Raw genomic sequence first — 23437 nt, forward strand, 5'->3', positions numbered from 1 at the left:
CTCAATTGTCTCAATTGAGGGCAAATACTAGTAATCGGAATATGTATCTTGGAGCTTAACTTACCTTTGGATCGCTTTGAGTGTTTCAGCTTCCAAAGCTGAGCATGGAAAAACCCCATAGCCTCTGCTGCTTTTTTTTCTTCTTTTTGCTTCGGGTGTATTGGATTGATATTTTAAAGCATTTTTTTACATTCATGAAATCCGAGGGTATTCGATTGGGATTGTTTGAAATCCATTAAAATCTTTAGGTATTCAAGTGAGATTTTAAATTATGCTACAAAATCTGGTGGTATTCGATTGAGATTCTAAATTATGCTTTAAAATCCAATGGTATTCAATTGGGATTGTTTAAAATCCATTAAAATCTGATGGTATTCAAATGCTGATGGATTTTTTTGGATTTCATAAAATGATGGATTTCATGGCATTCTTCGGTGTATTTTACGTTTTTTAAAATCCCACCAAATTCAATGGGATTTTGAAGCATTCTGGTTAAATCCTATCAACTCTGCGACATTTGATCAAGAATCCGCACAAAATCAAAATCACATACAATCCATTAAAATCCATAGACTAAAAACAATCCATTAAAATCCCAATCGAATACACCCCGAGTTTCTTATTTGCTACCGTATATGTAACCATTTCATCTCTTGAACAATTTGTTGGCTTAATTTTAGCACCTATCGAAAAAAAACTGCTACTGTTTTTTGTTTCAAACTTATTCCTTTAAATTGTGTTTGATTTGTGAGAGTGTTTGGAGTACTTTAAAAATTGATTTGCATTTAAAAAAGGTTTTGCAGAAGAAATTGGATAATTATTTGATAATTTTTTTTCGATCTTTGATATATTTTGAGTTATGATATAAAAATAATATTTTTTATGAGGAGCTTGAAATACAGCTTTTCATCAAAATATAGGGAGAGCTGCTTTTACTAAAACAGCTTTTAAATTAAAAACTGTTATTTAGAAAAAATTATCTTTAAATTTATCAAATAAATTTTCAGTAAAACAACGATATTATTTTCACCAAACTGTGCCAAGTTATTGGAGATGTATTTGCACAAACCGGTTAATTAAAAAAATCATTTCTCTTTTGTGATATTCAAGAAACAATATTTTCATATTTTCTTACTTTTAGTTTTAGAATTATTTCTGATTATTTAGTTGATATCCCATGTGTAAAATATATTATTTTCTAATATAAAAAATAGGGAACAATGTGGAAAAATTAGAGTACAACTCGAAAATACCATCTTATTTCTAAAAAATGATTTAATAAGATCGAACAGCATATTTAGTTTATTTTCAATTTATTCTAATACTTTCAAAAATAAAAATATTTATCTAACAAATTAAACAACCACTTTAATTTCACCAAAAGGAAGAAAAAGAAAAACTGGAATTACATATTTCCGAGGAAACAAATAAAACCCGAAAATTAGACTCAGATTAAGAAGATTTAGGTGTATGATGTGAGTTCTGAGTAATGAATGCTGCAATTTTCCTTAAAAAAAAAAAAGTCATACCCATCCTCGTATGATAAATATAGTAGATAATAGATAATAGATTTGAATTTGAAGTATGTATAATTAATTTGAATTTGAATATAATTTATATTTGATTTGACAGAATTATTATTTTTATTAATCCTATTTTGTTATGTTGAATCCAAGTTGAATGTGATTAGATCGAAATTAACTCGATTTGATTTTGGATTAATTGCAGCACAAATTTTATTCCAGTTTGCTTCTCCCCTCTCTTTCTCGCTTACTGTATAAACAACTTGATGCTTTCTTTCGCTGTCAATGGGTCTAGTTTTTATGTAAAGAAGCTTAAGAATATCTTCGCTCTTCACTCTCAGTTACTCACTTACTAACAGCATATATTTTAGCCTCGTGTATCAGGATCTTGAGTTTGAGTTTGTCATTTAGTATCGATGTCTTATGTACCATCATCTTTAAGGGTTATGTTTTAAGGATCAGTTTGGCAGGGTGTTGCTAGTTCTTCATAATATATGTTTAAAGTGACTCCAGGGGGTTTATAAACAATGAGATGGCCTCTCTCAAGTTGTACGCCGCAGAATTCAATCGTAGTTAGTATTTCAGCGGAGGTATTGCTTTAGTATATATCCAGCGTGTTGGAACTTGGAAAGGATTAGATGGTCTTTTTGAAGCATGTTTAATTAATTTGAATTTGAATATAATTTATAGTATTTGATTTGACAGAATTATTTTTTTTATTAATCCTATTTAGTTATGTTGAATCCAAGTTGAATTTGATTAGATTGAAATTAATTCGATTCGATTTTGGATTAATTGCAGCACAAGTGTTTGTCTATATAAGAAACAGCTCCCTCCACAAATCCTATCTTCATCTGTGTCACAAACCTAGAAGTTAATATAAAACAAAGAACGATGAGCACAGTTGATCAGCTCCCTTGCAGTAGAAAACAACTAATTTTTCATTGGGTTGAATTGGTCCTTCTTGTTTGTATATACGGCGCAATATCCATAACTGCAATGTATTCGTTTATTCGAGATTTCCGACAAGATGCTCTGAGGAGGCTAGTGGATCTACTATTTGTCGTGTTACTTTTAGTATGTGTTTGTGTTAGTATATTTTTTATAGCTAAAGATACAATCAATCATACCAAAGCCTACATTCAAGCTACGAGATTGGACCAAGAAGTTAAGACTACTGATCTACCGGTTGCTAAGGATTGCTTAATCGTAATCAATCCTTGATTATGTTTACTTAGTTATTTAATTAATATTATTGAACAAATTAATTAAAATTGTATGTTTTGAATTGGTGGAGAGCTGCACTTTACGTTCTTGGTGCATTATTTATCATTGTAAACTTGTAGCTTCTCTGAATTTAATTTCGTGCTTGAGTTGTATTTTTGTTGAATAAACGTGTATCTTTAAGAGTACTTCAAATATGTAGAACTCTTCTCTGCAGTTTTTGCATCTTGAATTCTCTGCAGCTTTCATGGCAATATCTTTTAAGGAAGTGGATCATATATTATCGTAAAACTTAAGTAACTCGTCAATAGGCAGAATTCAACCAAGTACTGTACTAAAGGAGTTCATCAACAGGCAGATATCTAGCTGTGCACACATTACATTCGTAATTTATATATAAACTGTTGGTACCAGGTTGCAACAGTTGTGACTGCATTTGAGTTCTTCTTTTACCCACGTTCCTTGCTACTTTGATATTGATTGCAGAACCGGTGACTACTAGATATATTAATAATCAGACAATAAAGGGAAAATTCAGCTGTGCCATAAAATGATAAATTACTCTTCATCAGAAAATTCTGTTCAGATTTGTAAAGCTGAACTCTAATCTGTACTAATGGTGGCATATTGAGAAAGTTCCAAGCTCAAGAAATTACTGTACAAGACATTCAGATTGCTTTTAATCAAAAGAAGCTCACCTCAAGGAAGCTTGTTGAGTTCTATATTAGTGAGATTCAGAGACTCAATCCAGTCCTCAAGAGTGTTTCGGAGATAAACCCTGATGCACTTTATGAGGCTGATAAGGCAGATCAAGGACGGAAGTCCAAGGCACCTGTGTCGCTGTCAAACATTCATGGTATTCCTATTTTGCTCAAGGATAATATTGCAACAAAGGATAAGCTTAACCACTACTGCAGGGTCATACGCTCTTCTTGGGTCAGTTGTGCCACGCGATGCAGGTGTGGTGGAGAAGTTAAGAAAAGCAGGCGAAATTACTCTTGGAAAGGCTAGTTTGAGCGAGTGGTCTCATTATAGAGCAGATTTTATCCCTAGTGGTTGGTGTGCTAGAGGTGGCCAAGCTGTGGTATGTTAATGTTATTGATCTTGTTCAAGTTTTTCTAATTATGTAGAACGAGCTCAAATCAATCTTCCCTGTAGAACGAGCCTGTCTATAGTGTATGTTACCGTAGTTTGCAGCTAAAGTTGTGTCTTCTTTCTGTAGACATTCTTTAGTTAATTGGTCTTTAGTTAATTGTACCGATGGATTAAGAGTTTTGATAACTCCATTAAGTGAAAAGTTCTGAGATATATGTGTTAATTAGTTGTCTCGACATTGCATTCTTGAAAGTTTCCTGATTTCATGCAGAACCCGTATGTAGCATCTGCAGACCCGTGTGGATCAAGCAGTGATTCAGCAATATCAGTTGCTGCAAATATGGCTGCAGTGTCACTTGGTGCAGAGACCGATGGATCCATATTATGCCCTTCCAGTTACAACTCTGTTGTTGGAATTAAACCTACATTAGGCTTATCATACCGGGCAGGGGTTGTTCCAATTAGACCTAGGCAGGACAGTGTCGGGTGAGCAATATTTATATTTTACTCACAGACCATCCTCCTGTATGTTTAATTCAATGAATGTAGACTACAGGTCTACAGCATATAGCTGGAACTAATTATCTGTGTTCAAGACAGGCCTATTTGCAGGACAGTATCAGATGTTGTTTTATGTACTCGATGCCATTGTTGGTTTTGACTGCAATGATGCAGCAACAAGAAGATCTTCCAAGTTCATACCAAGTGGAGGCTATTTACAATTTCTTGGGTTGATGGGCTCAGAGGGAAGAGATTGCTGATAACACATTATCCTGGATTTGGTTTTTCAAATGACTCTGCAGCTGTCAATGCTTTTGAACCACATTTATGCAAACTAAGGTAAAGCTGTATATGGTCCTTGTCTCCTAGCACTGAACCTTCCTTATTCATGGCATAAAGACTGCTTCAGTGTGATCGAGTAAAAACTCTACAAATTTATCTGACAGTATAATAATCAGACATCTAATGATAACTCTCAATCTTGTTAAAGGGATAAAGGTGCAGTTTTGGTCGATAAGCTGCTGGAAATACCCAACGTCAATGATTACTTTGGCTCAAGCGGTGAAGAGACAGCAATGTCACTCGAATTTAAATCAGCTATAAATACTTACCTGAAGAAATTTTTGGTCTCCCATGTTCGTACCCTGGAGGATTTAATAAAATTCAATTACAAATTCTCTGATTTGGTAGGTACTGAGACTCTGAGTGTATATACATTCCATTTGTTATTTAAATTTTCAAAGACTAATAAGCACAATGATATATTCTCTGCAGTTTTTGCATCTTGAATTCTCTGCAGCTTTCATAGCAATTTCGTGTAACATCTTTTAAAGAAGTGGATCATATATTATCTTAAAACTTCAATAACTCATCAATAGGCAGAATTCAACCAAGTAATGTACGAAAGAAGTTCATCAACAAGCAGATATCTAGCTGTGCTCACATTACAGTCGTAATTTATATATAAACTGTCGGTACCAGGTTGCAACAGTTGTGATTGCATTTGAGTTCTTCTTTTACCCACGTCCCTTGCTACTTTGACATTGATTGCAGAACCGGTGACTACTAGATAAATAATAATCATACAATAATACAATGGTTCGTTGATGGTTTTGCTCTGTACCTATACCATCCTCTAAATTATGTTGCTCTGAATTAGTTTCTTGCTTTAATGTGGCTGCAAACCCAGTAAGTTGCTGCTTATTTCTATTACTCTGTTATAAAGATACGTTTTTCTGTCAAACGGATGATGACATAAGAGATAACAGCAAAGGACCTGTTATCTTCCTCCAAGAGAACAATACGGAAAAATTAGTGTACAACTCGAAAATACCATCTTATTTCTAAAAATTGATTTAAAAATAAGATCGAACAACATATTTAGTTTATTTTTAATTTATTCCAAATATTTTCAAAAAAAAAAAAAATCTAACAAACCAAACAACCACTTTTTTTTTCTTTTTGACAAATATGGCTTATAGCCTTACAAATGAGTATCTGTTCTAAGATATTCTCGACATGAGCCAGGGTCGAACCCAAGACCTGTTCTAAGATATTCTCGACATGAGCCAGGGTCGAACCCAAGACCTGGGACGACAGAGGATAAGCCCTTAACCACTAGGCTATCCAACCGTGCTCACCAAACAACCACTTTAATTTCACAAAAAGAATGAAAAAGAAAAAGATTTGAATTACATATTTCCGAGGAAACAAATAAAAACCGAAAAGTTAAGAAGATTTAAAGCTAAAAACAGTAGAAAAGACAAGTAACCATTTCACACAGATATTTTTAACAAACATTTTGGATGACAGATGATAATACCAAACATTAAGACATTGGTGTAATAATAAGATCATAATCCAGGAAACAAGTTAGGCCCAGATCAAAAATATCAGGGGCCAAGAAAATCACATCCACAAAAACTCAAACAAACCTAACCATTCAAAATGTTAACAGCTAGCAAATGAGGTCCCAGAAAAAGATCACAAAGGCCATACAGCCACAAATAATATATTAGTCTAGATATACATGCACTTGCATGACACGTTAGTACACATTTCAGCCATCCATTTCAGCCACGTGGCTTTTATTTCTCTCTGCAAATCTATCTGTATATTTCTTCACTGCAGCACTGCTTGAAGCTTTGCTTGGGATTTGCTGTCTCTTGATTGTTAAGGAGGTTTTGGTTTGTGAAATTTGGATATGTTTTGGCTATTTCTTGATACTTCTTGAGCAATGTTTGATTGGGATGATCAAGAGGTAAACTACGATTTATTATGTTTTTTTTTAGTTGATGTGATCAGGGTTTCTGTTTAATTGCATAATGCACTGGAGAAAAATGATGTGGAAGGAAGATGAAGATTGTTTTTAATATTTCGAAATGGAAAAAATAAACCTTTTTAGTATATATGTTTGATTTAGCAGTTTGTGGGAAACTCTAAAATCTCAAGATGATCCGAAGAGATATTACCAAGATCATATATTATATTCTAATACGACATGAATTAGTGGTGGTTTGATCAGTTGCGAACTATAGGACTGTATTAAGGTAAAAGAAGAACATTTTGATAGAAAAAATTGCTTCATTTATGTGTTTTACTGTCATGTAAATGCTAATCTTGATATATTTATTTGTGTATTTTTCTTAGGTAGTGATAGGGGGTGACAATTTCGGGAACAGGTCGTGTGAACACGTCGTGTTCGTGTCAACAATCGGGTCGATTTTGGGTCAAGTTAAAATAATTTGAAATTGAATAAAACTGAAAATTGAGGTTTTTAGAAATGAAATTCTAATTTCGGGCCATTTCGGGTCAATCGGTTGATTTTCGGGTCACTTTCGGGTTTTCTCTCAGTAAATCGGATTGCGGTTTGGATCAGGTTCGGGTCGTGTCTGATATTGCCAGTGCCACCCCTTCCCATCCCACATATTTATGGCAAGCTTTTTTTTGGCCAAGGAATTTATGATGTTCTCTTTCTGATTCTAGGCTAGGGGTTCTCATGTAATATGGTTGATGTGATTTTATTTTCTTTTGACAGACATAGGTATGAATCAAATTGATTAGTCGACTAGTTTTCTCAGAAGCAAGCTTACTTTTACTGCTTCAGATAAGCTAACAAGTAACAAGTAACACTTTGTGTCTTCCTTAAATGAATCTAGCAAGTCATACTAACTAAATGGCGTTCCAAACATTGGTCAAGTATCCACTTGCTATCCGCTAGGTCACAACTTCATGTTAGAGTCACGGCTTCATGTTAGAGGCGGAGAAGGAAAACTAGCCTTTTCTGATATTTTTAGATGATTATAGAGAGCCCTAAAGAGTCGGTTCACTTTTTTTTTATCTCTTTTCTGTGAAAATATTTTGGAGCTGTACTTTGGCCTCATTTTCCTGGCAGGCCCTGGGAGTGCTTGAGGCCATCCTTAGCTTTCGAAGTCAGCTGCTTTTCTTGAGCATGCAAACTTGACTGCATCTTGTTATGATAACTATAAGATATTATTGTGTTATATGTTTAGATGTTCAATCCAGTGGATCCGAACGTATATACTTCACAACTTCAGATAACATTTAAGTTTAGGATTAGAATTTCAAAATACCGGTTAATATTTACAAAGTGATCATTTTCATTTCTGCTGCATCTGGTACCCTGTCTCTCTGCTCATTAAAAGTTCTCTATATCTGACAAGTGAAGGTGTAGATGACATGCAATTTTTCTATTTATCATGTCATACTGATACTGTGCAATCTGTTTATTGTTAGCTTGTAGATATATTATGGGCTGGGGCTGAGGACACTAGTGATCATATCGTACCATTTCCTCGTGGATGTGAAGAACTACCTGCAGATGTGCCAGGGGATCTTATTAAGACGCCGCAGAATGAAGAGATTGCCAATGGGAAAATGTCTAAGCAGAAGAAGCCTGTTTCCTCGAGTGAGTTAGACGGGGTTAAACAGGAGATATCTTTCGAATTTGATAATAATAAAATTCTTTCAGTGGATGGAGACAGTGTGGACTCATGGAGCAAATCCTTGGCCAAGGTGTCCAAGAATTCGAGGGGTACTGTTGCTCTTAACAACTTACTATTATGACGATTCTTTGCTAGGAGTTTGTACTGTAAAATGATCTCTCCTCTATTAAAGATACAGGTTTATAATCGCGTCTTTCATTAGCAGATAAGCCCACTAAACAAGATGGTGGCTCTCAAATTTTACAAGATCTCAGTGATGACAAGGAAAGTGATTTGGTTGGCTACGACTGGCATACCATTGGAAGCTTTGAAGATCTAGATAGAATGTTCAGGTAATGCATAATCTTATTATTGTGTATCGCTTCAGATGCTGTCTCAGACTTTATTATTCTTACCCTGTCATCCCTCTTCCCTGATTGTGGCCATCTAACCAAATATTCACACAAGCGATAATTTGCAGCATTGGTGATACCGAATTTGGATGTACAAGTCTCGAAAATACTGATGAGCTCTGGCCGTGTTCCATGGACTACTCAAGCTTCGCGTCTGGAGCACCTAGTACATCCGATCAATGTGGTAAAACAGAAGACATGTTAGACCAAGATCAGCCATGTTCCCTTGGATACAGTAACATGAATGATCTCACACGCTGTTTTCCACAGAAGAAGCTTGCAGAGTTTAAAAATCATCCCTTTGGGGATAACAAGGTATACAAGGCCAATGAAAAGGTCAAGAAGAGTTTATATACATTCATCTATTTCTTTTTTCTGTTTTCTTTTCAGGGTAATAGTTGTTCCGTTCCTTTTAATATGATGCCCCGATAAAAGCAAAAGTACTTGTCTGTCAATTTCCACAGATTGATAGGGATATGGTTAGCAAGACTCTACAAGTCGACTCGGATTTCAGTACTGGGAAAGTTTCAGTCCCAACAGAATTTTCAGACAAGGTAAACTTACAATCACATGAATTCTGTAACTAAATCATAGCACCATCTAGCCAAAACAGTCACCCGAAATGTTTGCTCTGCTTTTGACTTATTGGACTCTCCTGTTATATCTGCTAAATTTGTAATGATAATTGAGAAAAATAAATGCGGAGTCTGAATAAGGCAAATGCCTAGCAGTGCAAAAGCAATACTGATACAAAGAATGTCATCTTATTATCACAATTCTTTTTAAACATGTATAGGATGCTAGAGCCTTAATTTTTGATGACCATGTCTTGGTCCACTAGTACCATGCAAGAGGCCTTCAGCCCCCAGACCTGTAATTGAAGAATTGCTGTACTGGTTACCAGATTTTCTGAGGATCATCATAAAAACTTAAAATATTGTAATAATACATTGTGTTTCAAGTATATACAGCTTGAAAGTGAAGCTCCAAATCTTCATGTATGCTAATAGGTAGCAGAAACATGCTCACGGTCCTCAAATTTCCTCTATAGATTTTCTTTGTTTTGAACATCAGAGTGTTGCTCGAGTTTGTTTCTTGTGTACAGGTGGATAGACAAAAGTATATACTGAGAAGACGTAAAAGATCAGGAGAAGATAGTAAAGCCAGACCTTATCAGGATCTCCCCAAGACCTGGTTTTCATCAGAAAACCAATTTCTGCAACTTGAAGACCACCATGCAAAGACTGGACAGTCTCCTGCATTTAAGGGGATTAATCGGCAAATAAAATTCCCAGAAACTGCATCTTCTCCATACAATAAATTTACCACTGCACTTTTTTCTCCTTCTGGGCATACACATGTGCATATTCAAGATCCTTTTACGCCCATTTTGCCACAGTTTCATTCTTCTTCAAAAGTTCCTTCCGGCAGATCAAAAACTTTAAACAAGTTTCCAGCCTCTTCAGCAAACCCTTTGACAATGACGCCTGAAGAGAAGATTAAAAAGCTGAGGCGACGACAACAACTGCGAGCTATGCTTGCAATTCAAAAGCAACAGAAGCAGTTTGGTCATGACACCTCTGAATCTCAACAGTCGATTTATCAGAAATATACCATTCCTGATCAATTGCAGCTTGCAGGAGGGAACTTAGAAGTTGACGTTTCAACTCTTAATATGAACTCACCAGCGGAACAGGATTATTCTGGTACAATGTCTTTGGCAAGTGATGATTGCTGCCCGGAGAGTGCAATACTTTATCGGCTTCAAAATATTGTTGCAAAGGTTAGTGTGGTCAGTAGCAAAAAGTTTTCCTCTCTTACATACCATTTCCATCTTAGTTCACTACTAAGGATATATTTTTTGCAGCTAGACGTTCAACTAAGACTTTGCATTCGAGACAGCTTATGTAGATTGGCTCAAAGTGCGACACAAAGGCAACATGCTAAAGATACAGGCAGTGCAATGAAACAAAGTGGAAATTATTTAAACTCTCTGTCTGAAGAAGGCACGAATTCGGACAACAGGTTAGATGCAAACTGCAGTTCCAGAGATAGATACTTTTGAGGTTTCTGCTGTCTCATTTCAGTTTTAAAAAATAACTAAATTATATCTAATACCTTAACTTATCTATGGTTGAACTTGAATGTGACATCACTGATCATCTCTATATGTAATGATCCCAAGTATACTGATTAAGATGTAAAAGATGGTGCAAAATCAGGAAAGCGTGAATCTTATCATTCATTAATTAATTTATTTAATTGAAATTTTACCAGTCCTTAATCACTCAAACATTAGTAGTTAATAAATAGATTTGTTTGATCTTTACTACTATTTACATAAATCTTACAGTTAATCTGTGACCTTCCAGATATGCAAGAACACCAGAGGGGGAGACTGATACCAACCCAATTGACCGTACTGTTGCTCATTTACTATTTCATAGGCCTATTGAGTTATCAGAAAATCTCGAGACAGCTGAGTCACCTAGATCTGCCAAGATGCTCCAAGAGAGAACATCAACTTGTTAACAATGCCTGAGGGGAATTTTAGCTGAAAACTACAACAGTATGGAAACAAGGTCTGATGAGGTATTCAGAGGTCTCGGTTGCTCTGAAATAGAAAAATCTAAGACCAGCTCTTATGTGAACATATCTGAGTAAGCATCAAACTGTGAAGAGGTACAAAAGAAGTGACAGAGCTTCAGCCTCACACCAACTGATAAAGATAGCTACTTCATTTATCTTTCTTTCTACTTCTTTGCGCTCGAATATATACTAGCAATTACCTTTTCTTGCACTGTCAGCTAACTGGATTCTCGTGAAAGAATATTATCAGCATTCGTAAATTGAGTCGTATCAGAGTCTGTTTGCCCCCTTAGTTGAAGATTGAGGATCTGCCTTGTGTTGTTTTCGCAAAGAGCTTCCCCACCAAAAAAGCAAAAATTCTTCTCATCATTCTATGTTAGCCCAGGTTCCTAGAGCATATGTCAAGTGTTGACATCAATTGATGAAGTTTGTCCTTGAGTCCCAACTTCCAGCATTCATAGTTTATATAACCAGTTATCATAGAGTTACACTTGCTCAGTTTGTTATTTCCTTCACATGTGAGCATTTTTCTTAGACCCTGAACTGCTTCAAGTTTTTCTAAAGTTACAGGAAACATGAACACAGAGAAAAATGAGATATGTACTCAGAAATTCATTATAAGAGTGAAATATGATTGACTTTTAACATATAAAAAGTATATATATACTAGTTTTCAAATTTACATTTCTACTCATGCTTGTTGAAACTCGAAACCAGCTAATTCTTCCCTCTGCTTTAATTTGGTGTTGCTCTGTTACTCATGGTCAGGACCCAAGCTAATGCCTATGTAGGTAAATAAGCTAGCCAATTTACTTGCAAGTTGCATTTTCCTGCCCAACGATTACTAAACAAAAGACACACAAGTTATTATATATCCAATCGATGTCGCGGCTAGGAGTTCCTGCTGTTTTAATAAGCTAGGAGCTTGTATTTCCAATTAATGTTGCTTCATACTGTATTCTAAATGTTACTGTACCAGATGTTTAAGAATAACCTTGTGATCAATATGCTCAGCAACTTCCAAATTTTTTTTGGCAAATATATCGATTATAAATGAATGCTAATGATAAAATTGAATTTTGATCTTAGTAGCTCAATCTAAAGTCAAGTCCCCGTGAATTACCAATCTTTATCAGCTCCATTCTCGATACCTATGCTTTTACTCTTCTTTGAAAGCTTCACTCTCGGCTTCATGGGCTTTAGAAAACAAGCTTGAAGCTTTACCATATCTTTCAAAAGCTCAATCAATCTTGACTCAATCTCAGCCCCATTTGGTTCAAGAATCCGCAAGCATCTTGCAATAGCCTCCAACGTACTCATACACCCACTGAACGGTTCTTTCCGAAGTGTTAAATCAGAAGTATAAATCGAGTCACCGTCTACCTCAACTTTACAAGGCAAAGAAATCTGAATGGCAAACTTGGTTAAAAAGGGTAAGCTAGCTTGAACCATCTCCTTGGCATGCTTCCAAGTCGCATCAAAAGCAATCAAAACGAGATTGCTCATAACATTAGCATCGCCATGCAACGATTTCCACTCATCAATATCTAATGATGGCATTGTCTCTGTACCTGAGAAATGAGAATTCATTTGCTTCCAATCACATTGAATAAATTTTCAGTAACAGTAATAAAAATTGCTTTTAAAATCACATCCTCTAGTTAAATGTTAAGAACCTCAATATAATCCCGCCTAAAGAACTAACAAACCATAACTGTCTTTCAACATACATACATTTATATCAATGCAGTTGGTTCTGATTCAACCTTAAAATTTAATCTTTTTTCAGCTAAGCGATCAAAACAAATTCACACTGTTCAACTAGTATACATAAAAAGCAAAAAGTTCTAATCTTTTTACTAACCTACACAAGTTTGAACATAATTAAACCTAAAAATCCAATCTTTCCAGCCATTTTATCGAAATCAATTCACAAGTTCCACTAAACACACATAAAAACCACAAAGCGCTAATCTTTTCACATCACATGACAATCCATACAAAAATCATATATTTTTAACAAATGAATCCACAATTCACAAAATTCACTAAAACTACTAAAACTACTGACCAGGGAACAAAAACACGACACGGCGCGCATTCTGAGGGTGCGCAACAGCATCAGCGCACAGCGAATCGAGAAATGGAGAGACCGTACGGCGCAGTCGGCGACCGAAGACGATCTCACAGTTATCAAGACACTTGGCGAGTACCGGAACAGTAGCGAGCTTGTGTCGTCTCTCGTGTGGGTGTTGTATTATGATTATCTTTGTTATGGTGCCGATTTTATCGCGGGGGATTTTATCGCAGAGACATACGTTGATTGGTCTGTCGCACCCGGTGGTGCAAATTCGCCGCCGTGTGTTTCCGCCGACGTTTTCCGTTAGGTTTGCTTCCATTGAGAGGGCCCCCCAAATTTTCAGTTTTGATGTCACCTCAGGAAATTTCCTTTTGCTACTTCTGCTAAAATTATTTTCCAGGTTAACAACGTCATTCTAAAAACTCCCGTTCGACCAAAATCACTTTTTTTAAATAATATAACAAATCCAGTTTTAATCTGATTAATGACCCCAATATTTAGTACCTCCAACCATTAATCCTGCTTCCAGCAACGATAATTAACAATAATATTTAAAATATTTTTATAATTAAATAACGAATTTTGAAATAAGGCTTACCGGGTGTTTGGGCAGGACTTTTAAGCCCGGCTTCTGAAGTTATAAATTAAAAGCACTTATTCGTGCCCTTTGTGTGAAAAATAAAGACGTACTTACTAAAAGTTAAGAGTTTTAACTTTTGTTTCATGATTTCTATTTTTTTCCAAACATTATAATCATTTATAAGTCTTAACTTGCTTCTAACTTATACTTCTCTTTTTTTTTTTACTTTAAACAAGAAGCACTTATTTTAAGTGCAAGCAAACAACCTCATCATTTACAATTAAGATTATTATTATAATTATTGCTATTATTATTTGAACCTACACATCTGCCATTATTCACTATAAAACATATAATCAAGATTTATAAACAAGTCTAATATAATGTGTTAGTTTATATTATATAACAGAAATTTTAGAAAATTTATCCCATATATGTGTTTTTAGAACTTATTTGCAGGAATACGTTGTCATCAAATACTTTGCATATATACGATCTCATGTGTCTTGTTATTTCTAATACCATGTTTCTTGTCGCTGCTTCGTGCTGTTACTTTCATTTCTCCGTCTCTCTCACAAAATGGCACAGAAAGAGGAAACCACCGTCTCCTCCGTCGTAGACACCTCTTCTACAGCGAATCCCATCACTCTTTCCTCCATCCCTCTCCTCCACCTGCCATGAAGTTATCGACCTCTCTCCTCCGTGTAGTCCCACATCGAAACCATCGTGGACTCCAACTTCTCTCCCCAATACAACCAAACCCCAAACTCAATCCAATGCTCAATCAATCAATTGAATCCAAAACTTCAATTTTACTCAGCCAACAAATACTGGACTCGCGACTCAACACAATAAATCTCAAACACAAACAAAACCAGCAAATAATCAATTTGCTATTGAGTTGATTTCTAGTTTGTTATTTTAGTTTTTTTTAGGTTGCAATGTTGATATTAGTTGGTCCCGCAAGGGTGTTTTTCTGCCTTTTGCAATCAGTTGCAACTTATTATGCCAATAAATATAATTTTCATACATTTCTAGTTGCATAAGGTTGCTAGCAGTTACAAATATGGTTGCATATGCAACCACCGTATTTTTGCAAATATTTTCATGAATATGCTATTTTTGCAATTTGTTTTAAAAAGTGATAATATTTTTGCACAAATTTTTTTAAACTTGGTTATGTTTAGAAAAAGCCCTATATTTTATCTATCAAAATTTCATTTCTATCCTTACAAATTTTATGTCCATTTCAGCGAATAATAAAACTTACTAGTTTAAAAAATTTCATTATTTTCTCTTATATATCTGGTATTGGGCATGATCTTTTAATTAATTTTACGGAACAAGATTAAAATCATCCAAATCCAGCCAACACATAAGTCAAATCTGGCCGAATCAACCATTTTCGGTTTAAGTTCAAGCATTTTTAGTCAAACTAAGTGAGCATTATTTTTTTTAACTAATATTAATTAATTCATTTTTTAATATATTATATTAGTAAATTAATAAGTATAATATGCTAACGACAATTTTAAGGAATTGATGTATGTTTTATAATGAAAATTTGATGGACATTACAATATTGCTAATTCTGGTTAAAAAAATATTTTGAGTACAATATGAATTGTATATTTACAAGTCGAGTGGTATATTTTCTTATGGTCTCCTATTAATCCAAGAGCTATTGTGTTAAAAGAACACATTCAAGTTCAATCTCTAGCAATCCTCTTTCAACATTATCCAGCGTTAGTGTAATCGTTTGCTTCACTTTTCCATCTACTAGACTAATGTTACTGTCAAATACTAGAGTATTTTCTTTGCTTGCGATCAACTTTCCGAGCACCATCGACTCTCCAGATTTAACATTGTCAGCTGCTTTAGCGGCAGATACTAGTGGTCGAATGTCAATCTGAGCTTCTCCCATATAATCATCATACGTGAATGTGTCCTTGTCATATACACGCTACAAACCAATTCCATGTGAATAAAACGATAATATCTTATCATCATAAATGCTAAAATAGGTATAATAATATTCAACTACATATCCAAGTCTCCGTTGCAAGAATATATATCGGCAATCTTGGTCGAAGAGAGAAGACAATTTTTAACACAACAACAAATCATGTAAAGCTACTATTGATATTCTAAAAATATATAAAACGACGATCTTACAAGTTATGGATATAAATTATTAATTATATATATACTCCATCACCTCAGTACGACATTGGTAATTAGATTCTAAAGTATTTTTTTTATGTATATGTGCATAATCCACTATTACATGGTACAAATATCACAAAAGATGACAAGAACTAAGTATATAATACACACACACACACACGTGTACATATATATCAAGTGATAACTAATATCCATCATATATACTTGATTGTCCATATAAGCTGGCTACCATCATATATTTTAACTATTGTCAAATTATGTAGAAATGATATGTTATTGTTAAAATTTCTATCTTAAAGACATGCACCAATGCGTTGTTTACCAGCTTGAGAGGAGGAATATTTTCTGGAATTGATAACATAATCATGTCCTTCCATACAGGATTCAAACTGTTTTTAACGGATTGTGTCTTCACTGACTGCAGCATATCAAACAAGAAGGTTCATTACTTTAATTATGCCTTTTTAATTCCACAAAATGATTTTATTAAAAAAAATGGAAAGAAGGCTTACCTGATTTCCCAGTGCAAGGATGACATAGGGATCACTAGACATTATATCTCGAACTGCTAGATTACTGCCTTTGACTATATTAACCTTTATTAGTCCTAGAAACTCAACCATACCAACCTGTAGAGCATATAAAGTACATGATGTTTACATAAAGTATCTATTAGATAAAAAATTGCATAAAAACTATTGACATCAAATATTTATAATTATGGAGTGAAGTAGTGAGTTAAAAAAGTATATGCACTGTGAATAAATTATTTTGAAGGTAACATTTATTTAAGCCATATGTGATAGGAATATTTTTTATTGATCTTATTTAAAATGGAACCTGGTAAATCATTAATCGATTACAGTAGTTACATAAGATACTCCATAGCATGTAATCATTCTTCTACAATCACTATGAGATCATGCTAATAAGATTTAGAAGGGAAATATTTTTTGTTTAATCATAACATGACTTGTAAGGGCGTTAGTAAATATCGAACGATCAATACATATACTATTGGAGAAATAAGAGTAATATTTGATGTTTTTCTCTAGGGTCTAATTTTAATCAATCAGTGTGTCCTACTCTTTAAGGCATGGGACAGGGTTAGACTTCATGGAATAGGGATAATATCTGATTTGTTTTCTTATTATCCAATATTGTTCTATCAGTATGTCCTACTATTAAGGTAACAGGAAAAGGTTAAGTTGCTTGTATAACAAGCAACAAGAACGTCCAATATTATTATAATGTTTGTTAAGGATTGAGTGATGATGGTGATTGTTTTCAAGTTCAATAGAGTTCTTAGTTACATTTGAATATGCATTCATTCAATGACAGTTGCATAGTTTACTTCTAGTAAAATTGGTTATATAGAACACAAATCAAATGGAATTTCGTGTATGTTTACACCTGAATCTTCAATGCAATTTGTACCCATGATAAGTTCATTATGAGTTCTTTCACTATAAATAGATACAAGTAACTCCATGTGAACTCTAATCAAAACCTATTCTGATCAAAGAATAACTTTTTTCTAGCATATATGAAGAAATTAATCATTGATGGTTAAAATGATTACCGTTGAATTGCTTTTCTTAGTGGACTTGCTTTCAGATTTTCTCCAACTATTGCGAATAACATAGCCAAGGCTATAACTTCGGTTGTTGCTATTCTTCTCAACTGAACAAGATCTGCTACTTGATGGCAATGGATATGGTAAGGGGCAGTTAATCAATTCATCGGCTCTCAAAAATTGTTGGAGCTCATACTTTCTTCTGCATATATAATTGTTATTTATTTAATATTTATAGTGTATGAGCATGTATTGATCATGTATCTAGCAAGATTAATAATTGTATTACCTGATGAAATCAGCTCTCTCCTCGATGGAAGAATCTGGCTTTGGTTTCGTAAAGTTATCGGGAATGGATCCTTCATACTTGTAGTTTACAGCTGTATTTCCTCCCAACTCTTTTAGAGCGTTAACATCCGCATCTGTCCATTGATCTAGTTTTATGGATAAGATCTGACATATACATGATTAGTCACATTAATAAAGTATCAAATTATATTGCCTTGTTAAACTGACGTAACAGACTGATTTATAGCAATACATAATACAATATGTAATATTTCCTTGATCTCGATATATTAAAAATCTAGTTTACAAAAATTCAGGTATTGATTTATTTATAAGTTTTTTATAACCATTTTTAAGTATTTCAAGGTTGTTTATATTATTAATAGATTGATGACCGGTGGAAATAAAGGGTATGAAAATAAATTTGATTCCATATCATAAAAATTTGTTATAGTTTATCTAACATGCGAAACTATCAATGATTCATCATTGACTATATTATGCATGATTTGGACAATACTGTTAAGAACTTAAAAAAGTAAGTAACGAAAGACGATGTCATGTAAGTTGTACCTTTGATATATGCACCCCAAGACTTCTGTGTACTCCAGAACACTTAATACATATAAATGCTCCTATATTTGAAGATCTGGATCAGAAGATTAGATATAGTCATTACAAGAAATAAACCAACTCTAACATAAATTTTTGCTCTAGAGCTGTGCATCAAGGTAGCATAAGATATCATGACTTAATGTCATTATATATAATGGTGCTATTGTGAATCCTTGAAAGGTGGGAGGAGCAACTCGCATCTACTGAGTCCCTAAATAGTAGATTATTTTAGTATAATATATTAGACATTGGACGACGATATATCAGATGTGTATTTCATGAAAAACATAATTAGATATTACTTAACCCCATGGCACTATGTCCATTACACTATGTTAGGTACTAATATTTTGATATGTTAATCAATGGTCACAATTATTTTATATCACTTTTGGTATTTAATTAATCCATATTTCTTTTGCATGCATGTAGTGAGAAAAAGTAAAAGATTACAAAGCATTCTAAATTCTAAGAAATTTTTTCTCTTCCAAATATATGTATGAGATAATAATGATTTTATCTTAAATTATACTAACGTGATATACTTACATCCATTTTGGATCTGGTGTCCCACAATCTGCACAAAATTTATTGGCACCTTCCGATGACAATTTATCCAGTCTTTGTTGAGGACCTGATGATTACAAACTAAATCTCAGTAGAAGTAAAAATCTATGATAACATGACAATAATATCTTTAAGACATATGAAAACCATAGGGTATGGATATTGTGTTTTTCAATCTATACAAATATTAAAACACATATTAATTGAATAAATAGGTTAATTTACATCTTTTCAGAATAAGAAATAAATGTTTATATGAAAAATTAGGTATATTCTAATTTTTATTGGTTTCATAATATTCTTAATTAGGTTTGACTATCAACTGAGAGGGTTCAACTTGTAAATGTCTAAGATTCAATTCTTAGAGTTATTAACAAAAAATGTTGACGAAATAAATATATAATTTAATTAATAAATTAGGCACATATTTAAGACCATCACTTCATTTCTTAAAAATTTGAAACTCCAAATTAATTATTATTATTAAATATTTACAAAGTGATTGAGTTTAGTACAAAGATCAAAACAAGCTGATATATTGTTCATGGTTCAAAACACTTAAAACATGAATATGTCAACGATGCTTATAATTTCCTAATAAATAAAAAGAAAAAATTCCGACAAAAATGATCATATTATACAACATATACATTCTTACTTTCACCATGATTCTTGTGTCTTGTATTTTGATTAGTTTCAGAGTGTGCCATATCACGGGACTGGGAACCTGCAATGAGCAATTTTCATTTCTTAGTGGTTCTAAACTCCTAATTAATTATTATTATATCTTTACAAAGTGAGTGGGTTGAGTGTGAAGATTAAAACAATGCTAGTATATTGTTCATGGTTGAAAACACTTAAAACATCAACATATCAACTATGCATAGAATTTCCTTAAAATATAAAAAAAAAATTATGATAAAAATGGTCATATCATACAACATATACATTCTTACTTTCACCGTGATTCTTATGGCTTGTATTCTGATTGGTTTTAGATTGTACCATAACACGACGCTGGGAACCTACAATCAACACACTTCATATCTTAATGGTTCTAAACTTCTAATTAATTATTACAAATCTCTACAAAAAGAGCGGGTTTAATGTAAAGATCAAAACAATGCTAATATATTGTTCATTGTTCAAAACACTTAAAACAAAGATGCCTAAAATATTCGTATAAAATGATATAATTTTTTTTTGACAAAAATGTTCATATTGTACAACATATACATTCTTACTTTCACAATGATTCTTGCGTCTTGTATATTGATTGGTTTCAGAGTGCACAATATCACGGGGCCGAGAACCTACAATTAGCAATCGTAAAATCAATTAATTAATTGTAATTTACATTATTATATTTTACAAGCAATAAATATAGTATGATTCCTAATATTGTAACTCTTGGCATTATATTTAGCAATAATTAATAAGTATACTTTGATTTTTCATACGAACAAAGAGAGAGTTTTTGAATATCATTACAGAAACAAGCTTAATTTAAAATTTTAGAATCATAAATAAGAGGTTATGACTCTCAACAAATCTAATATAATTACAACAGTAACATTATAATATGTTATCTTAACCATTACGCCTATCATATAAAACAAAGCACCAAACTTATGGTGGTCATCGACTCGACAAGGCCAAGTTAGTAAGTATTGAGCTTATGATATGTTTGGTAACTTGAATTTCATTTGAAAATTTGAATTTGATCAAATGGTATGTTTAGAAGCAAAAGAAGTTGGATTTGGATTTCATTTGAAATCTATAACATTCAAATACTGGTATAAAGTTTAGAATTTGAAATGACACCTTAAATCATGTTAATTGAAATCCAAAATTTGAAATAAAATACATGTTACCAAACATAATCCTACATTAGTTAAATTTATAAAAAAAAAGGTGTAAGAACAATAAACTTTAAACATCTCCATCTCCAAAGCTAATAGGTCAAATGCTTATGTATAATTAGAAACACAGTTAGCATGAGACATGGTTAGTATCAGACAATATATTACTTATACCATGAATTCTAAAATATCTTTGTCATGTTATATGAATTAGGAAAAATGTATTCGTAGTCTAGCCTCATTGTGGAAGGTCTGGAGGTGTTTGCTGCCACTTATATCACTTTGTGTTCAACTCCTGCGGCCTACCACCTTCTTTTATATACTTTTGTTTTGTTTTTCTTCTTCAATATTTTATGTTTAACATATATACGTAGGTTTACATACTAGCTAGTTTACTCATAATTTAGTAATTTATTTTTGATTTTATGTGACACAAACTTTTTCTTATATGTTTTTGTCTTCTGAACTAAAAATCCTAGATTCAGCTATAATAGTTGCCTATTATAATTTTGTTATATTTTAGCCTTTTCCAATAAATATATTTTATGGCTATAAATATATGAAATTGTACTAAAGAGTTTCTTCGTTCGACAAATATAATCAACAAAATATAGTTCATAGTTGTATATGTTTTACCAATGTGGTAGAAGTTTGATGCGCTACAATGCTAACATAAATGTCACCTATTTGTCACATAAATTATTTAGTTAAGAATTTTTGCATGCTGGAATGTACATTTACAAAAAAAACTTGCAACTACAAATAAATCTAAAGCAATGCAGATTTGACAAGCTCAGAATTAGAGACACAACTACCTGAAACATGTGCATCCATTCTTTGTTTCTGGGCAGACATTTTGATCCCCAAATCAAGATTCAACCCGGTAATTAATAACCATGCACATTCGTCATTCTTATCAACATCCTCTGCACTAACATAATGTAAATGAAATTAAGATGTCTAACAGGCAAACATTAATATTTACTCAGAAAATCTCAACAAAACAAAATTTTGACATTTACATATTTCCAAAACCATGAATGACATCTGAAATCTCCCATAAAATGTGCAGCTGAAATATATAGATACAAAGAATCAACGCGTATATACGATTTAAAAGATTGAATTGTCAATGCCTGAATCAAGAATAGAGATGAGGATGATTATGCGTAGATATAGATAATAATAAAACTATGAAAATGGCAACTATTTTTGTGTACGTTCATAAGTTAGATTTCAAGAAATAGATTTTGGGCTTTTTTGCAGTTTTTTGTTGATGGGCTTGTATTGGCAAGCCCATAAGGTTGAAATTCATAAATTTGAAATTTGTTTAAAAGTGTGTATATTTTTGTGAAAAGCATAAGTGAATGACTTTGTAGTCAAGTTTCGAAAGTGGTGAGTTTTATTTTATTTATGTATGTGTGTGTGTTTGTAATTTTTTCTAATTTATATTATTAACTAATATTTTTTTATGGACATGGTGAATTTTGTTTATTTTTGTAATTTTGGGCAGGAAAATAAGAGGTTGAAGACAACAACAAAGTAGACGGTTGAATTGTTTAAGTTCACAGCAGCGAGTTCAGCATACTGACGAGGCTCGAGGTTATATTTAGGCTATTAAAGTTATTGGCGAACAACTCATTGTTGCAAATCCTGAACACTTGATTTTCGATGTATTTTATCAGTATTTGTTTTATTGAATTTAAATTTTTTTTGTTGTCGAAAACTTTTTTGTTTTTTTAAAGCTATTTTTTTGTAAGCAATGGATTGTAAAGTGTAATTAACTTGAATATCTATCAGATATGTACATTAATTAATGATATTTTATATTTTAAATATAATAAATGAATTATATATTAATGTTTTTGTAATTATATGTTAAACAAGCATACATCTAATTTTTTCACTCATTTAATTATTTTATACTTGTTTGCAATATAATATCTAGAACTAGATTATCCTGTGTTATGTCAAAAGATATATAAAGGAGTAAAGTTCTATGGAGACCACTTTTATTGGAGACCGTGGAGACCACTTATGTTCTGCAAGTGAAATATTGCATAAAAACATTGCAAAACGTATAGTTTTGCACATCATGTTGTACAAAATCATTATTTCACTTTAAAATCTTGAATATTATATAAGTTTCCCATATAGAACGTTACAAAATGTTATATTCTATGAAATATATTTAGTTTGCAGGACATTGTTCAACTTGCAGAACATACATTATATACTTATGAAACATAGATGATCTTCAACAATTTTAATGAATACATGATATTTGTTGAACATACTTCACAAAATAATGTATTTTATAATGTTTTGATTGCAGAACATAAATGGTCTCTACGGTCTCCAATAAAAGTGGTCTCCATAGAATGTTTAATCAA

The 23437-nt window shown here is 32.9% G+C and overlaps 3 protein-coding genes and 1 pseudogene across 6 annotated transcripts; 2 read left to right on the forward strand and 2 right to left on the reverse strand.

Moving 5' to 3' along the window:
* Nucleotides 1-3347: 3347 nt before the first annotated feature.
* LOC108222974 (probable amidase At4g34880) lies at nt 3348-5131 on the forward strand (annotated as a pseudogene).
* Nucleotides 5132-6375: 1244 nt separating this feature from the next.
* LOC108204423 (protein LNK2) lies at nt 6376-11500 on the forward strand. Of its 3 annotated transcripts, none has more exons than XR_010287819.1 (8): nt 6376-6603; nt 8100-8397; nt 8511-8640; nt 8769-9015; nt 9165-9254; nt 9806-10483; nt 10572-10725; nt 11073-11500. XR_010287819.1 is itself a non-coding variant. In XM_064085018.1 (8 exons), exons 1-8 carry the CDS (start codon nt 6580-6582, stop codon nt 11230-11232), a joined length of 1785 nt encoding a protein of 594 aa, XP_063941088.1. In that variant the 5' UTR covers nt 6377-6579; the 3' UTR covers nt 11233-11500. The 3 variants fall into 3 exon arrangements, 2 of the variants coding, with proteins under 2 accessions (XP_063941088.1, XP_017229330.1); XM_064085018.1 differs by having other exon boundaries at nt 6377-6603; nt 10568-10725; XM_017373841.2 differs by having other exon boundaries at nt 6377-6603; nt 8514-8640; nt 10568-10725.
* Nucleotides 11429-13773, reverse strand: LOC108204425 (tRNA-uridine aminocarboxypropyltransferase A). 2 transcript variants are annotated; one of them, XM_064085023.1, is made up of 3 exons: nt 13361-13773; nt 12413-12860; nt 11429-11847 (listed from the first exon to the last, which is right to left on the reverse strand). In XM_064085023.1, coding segments are annotated over exons 1-3 (777 nt in total). In that variant the 5' UTR covers nt 13689-13773; the 3' UTR covers nt 11429-11846. The 2 variants fall into 2 exon arrangements, with proteins under 2 accessions (XP_063941093.1, XP_017229332.1); XM_017373843.2 differs by lacking the exon at nt 11429-11847 and having other exon boundaries at nt 12308-12860; nt 13361-13771.
* Nucleotides 13774-15630: 1857 nt separating this feature from the next.
* LOC108222979 (probable ADP-ribosylation factor GTPase-activating protein AGD11) lies at nt 15631-19256 on the reverse strand (the record flags this gene model as incomplete). Its single annotated transcript, XM_017396987.1, has 7 exons — nt 15631-15912; nt 16459-16554; nt 16649-16765; nt 17719-17914; nt 18002-18165; nt 18574-18649; nt 19165-19256. Coding segments are annotated over 7 exons (1023 nt in total), but the record flags the coding sequence as incomplete, so codon positions are not given.
* Nucleotides 19257-23437: the final 4181 nt, after the last annotated feature.

This window comes from Daucus carota, chromosome 1, assembly GCF_001625215.2.
Source record: "Daucus carota subsp. sativus chromosome 1, DH1 v3.0, whole genome shotgun sequence".
NCBI lineage: Eukaryota > Viridiplantae > Streptophyta > Magnoliopsida > Apiales > Apiaceae > Daucus > Daucus carota.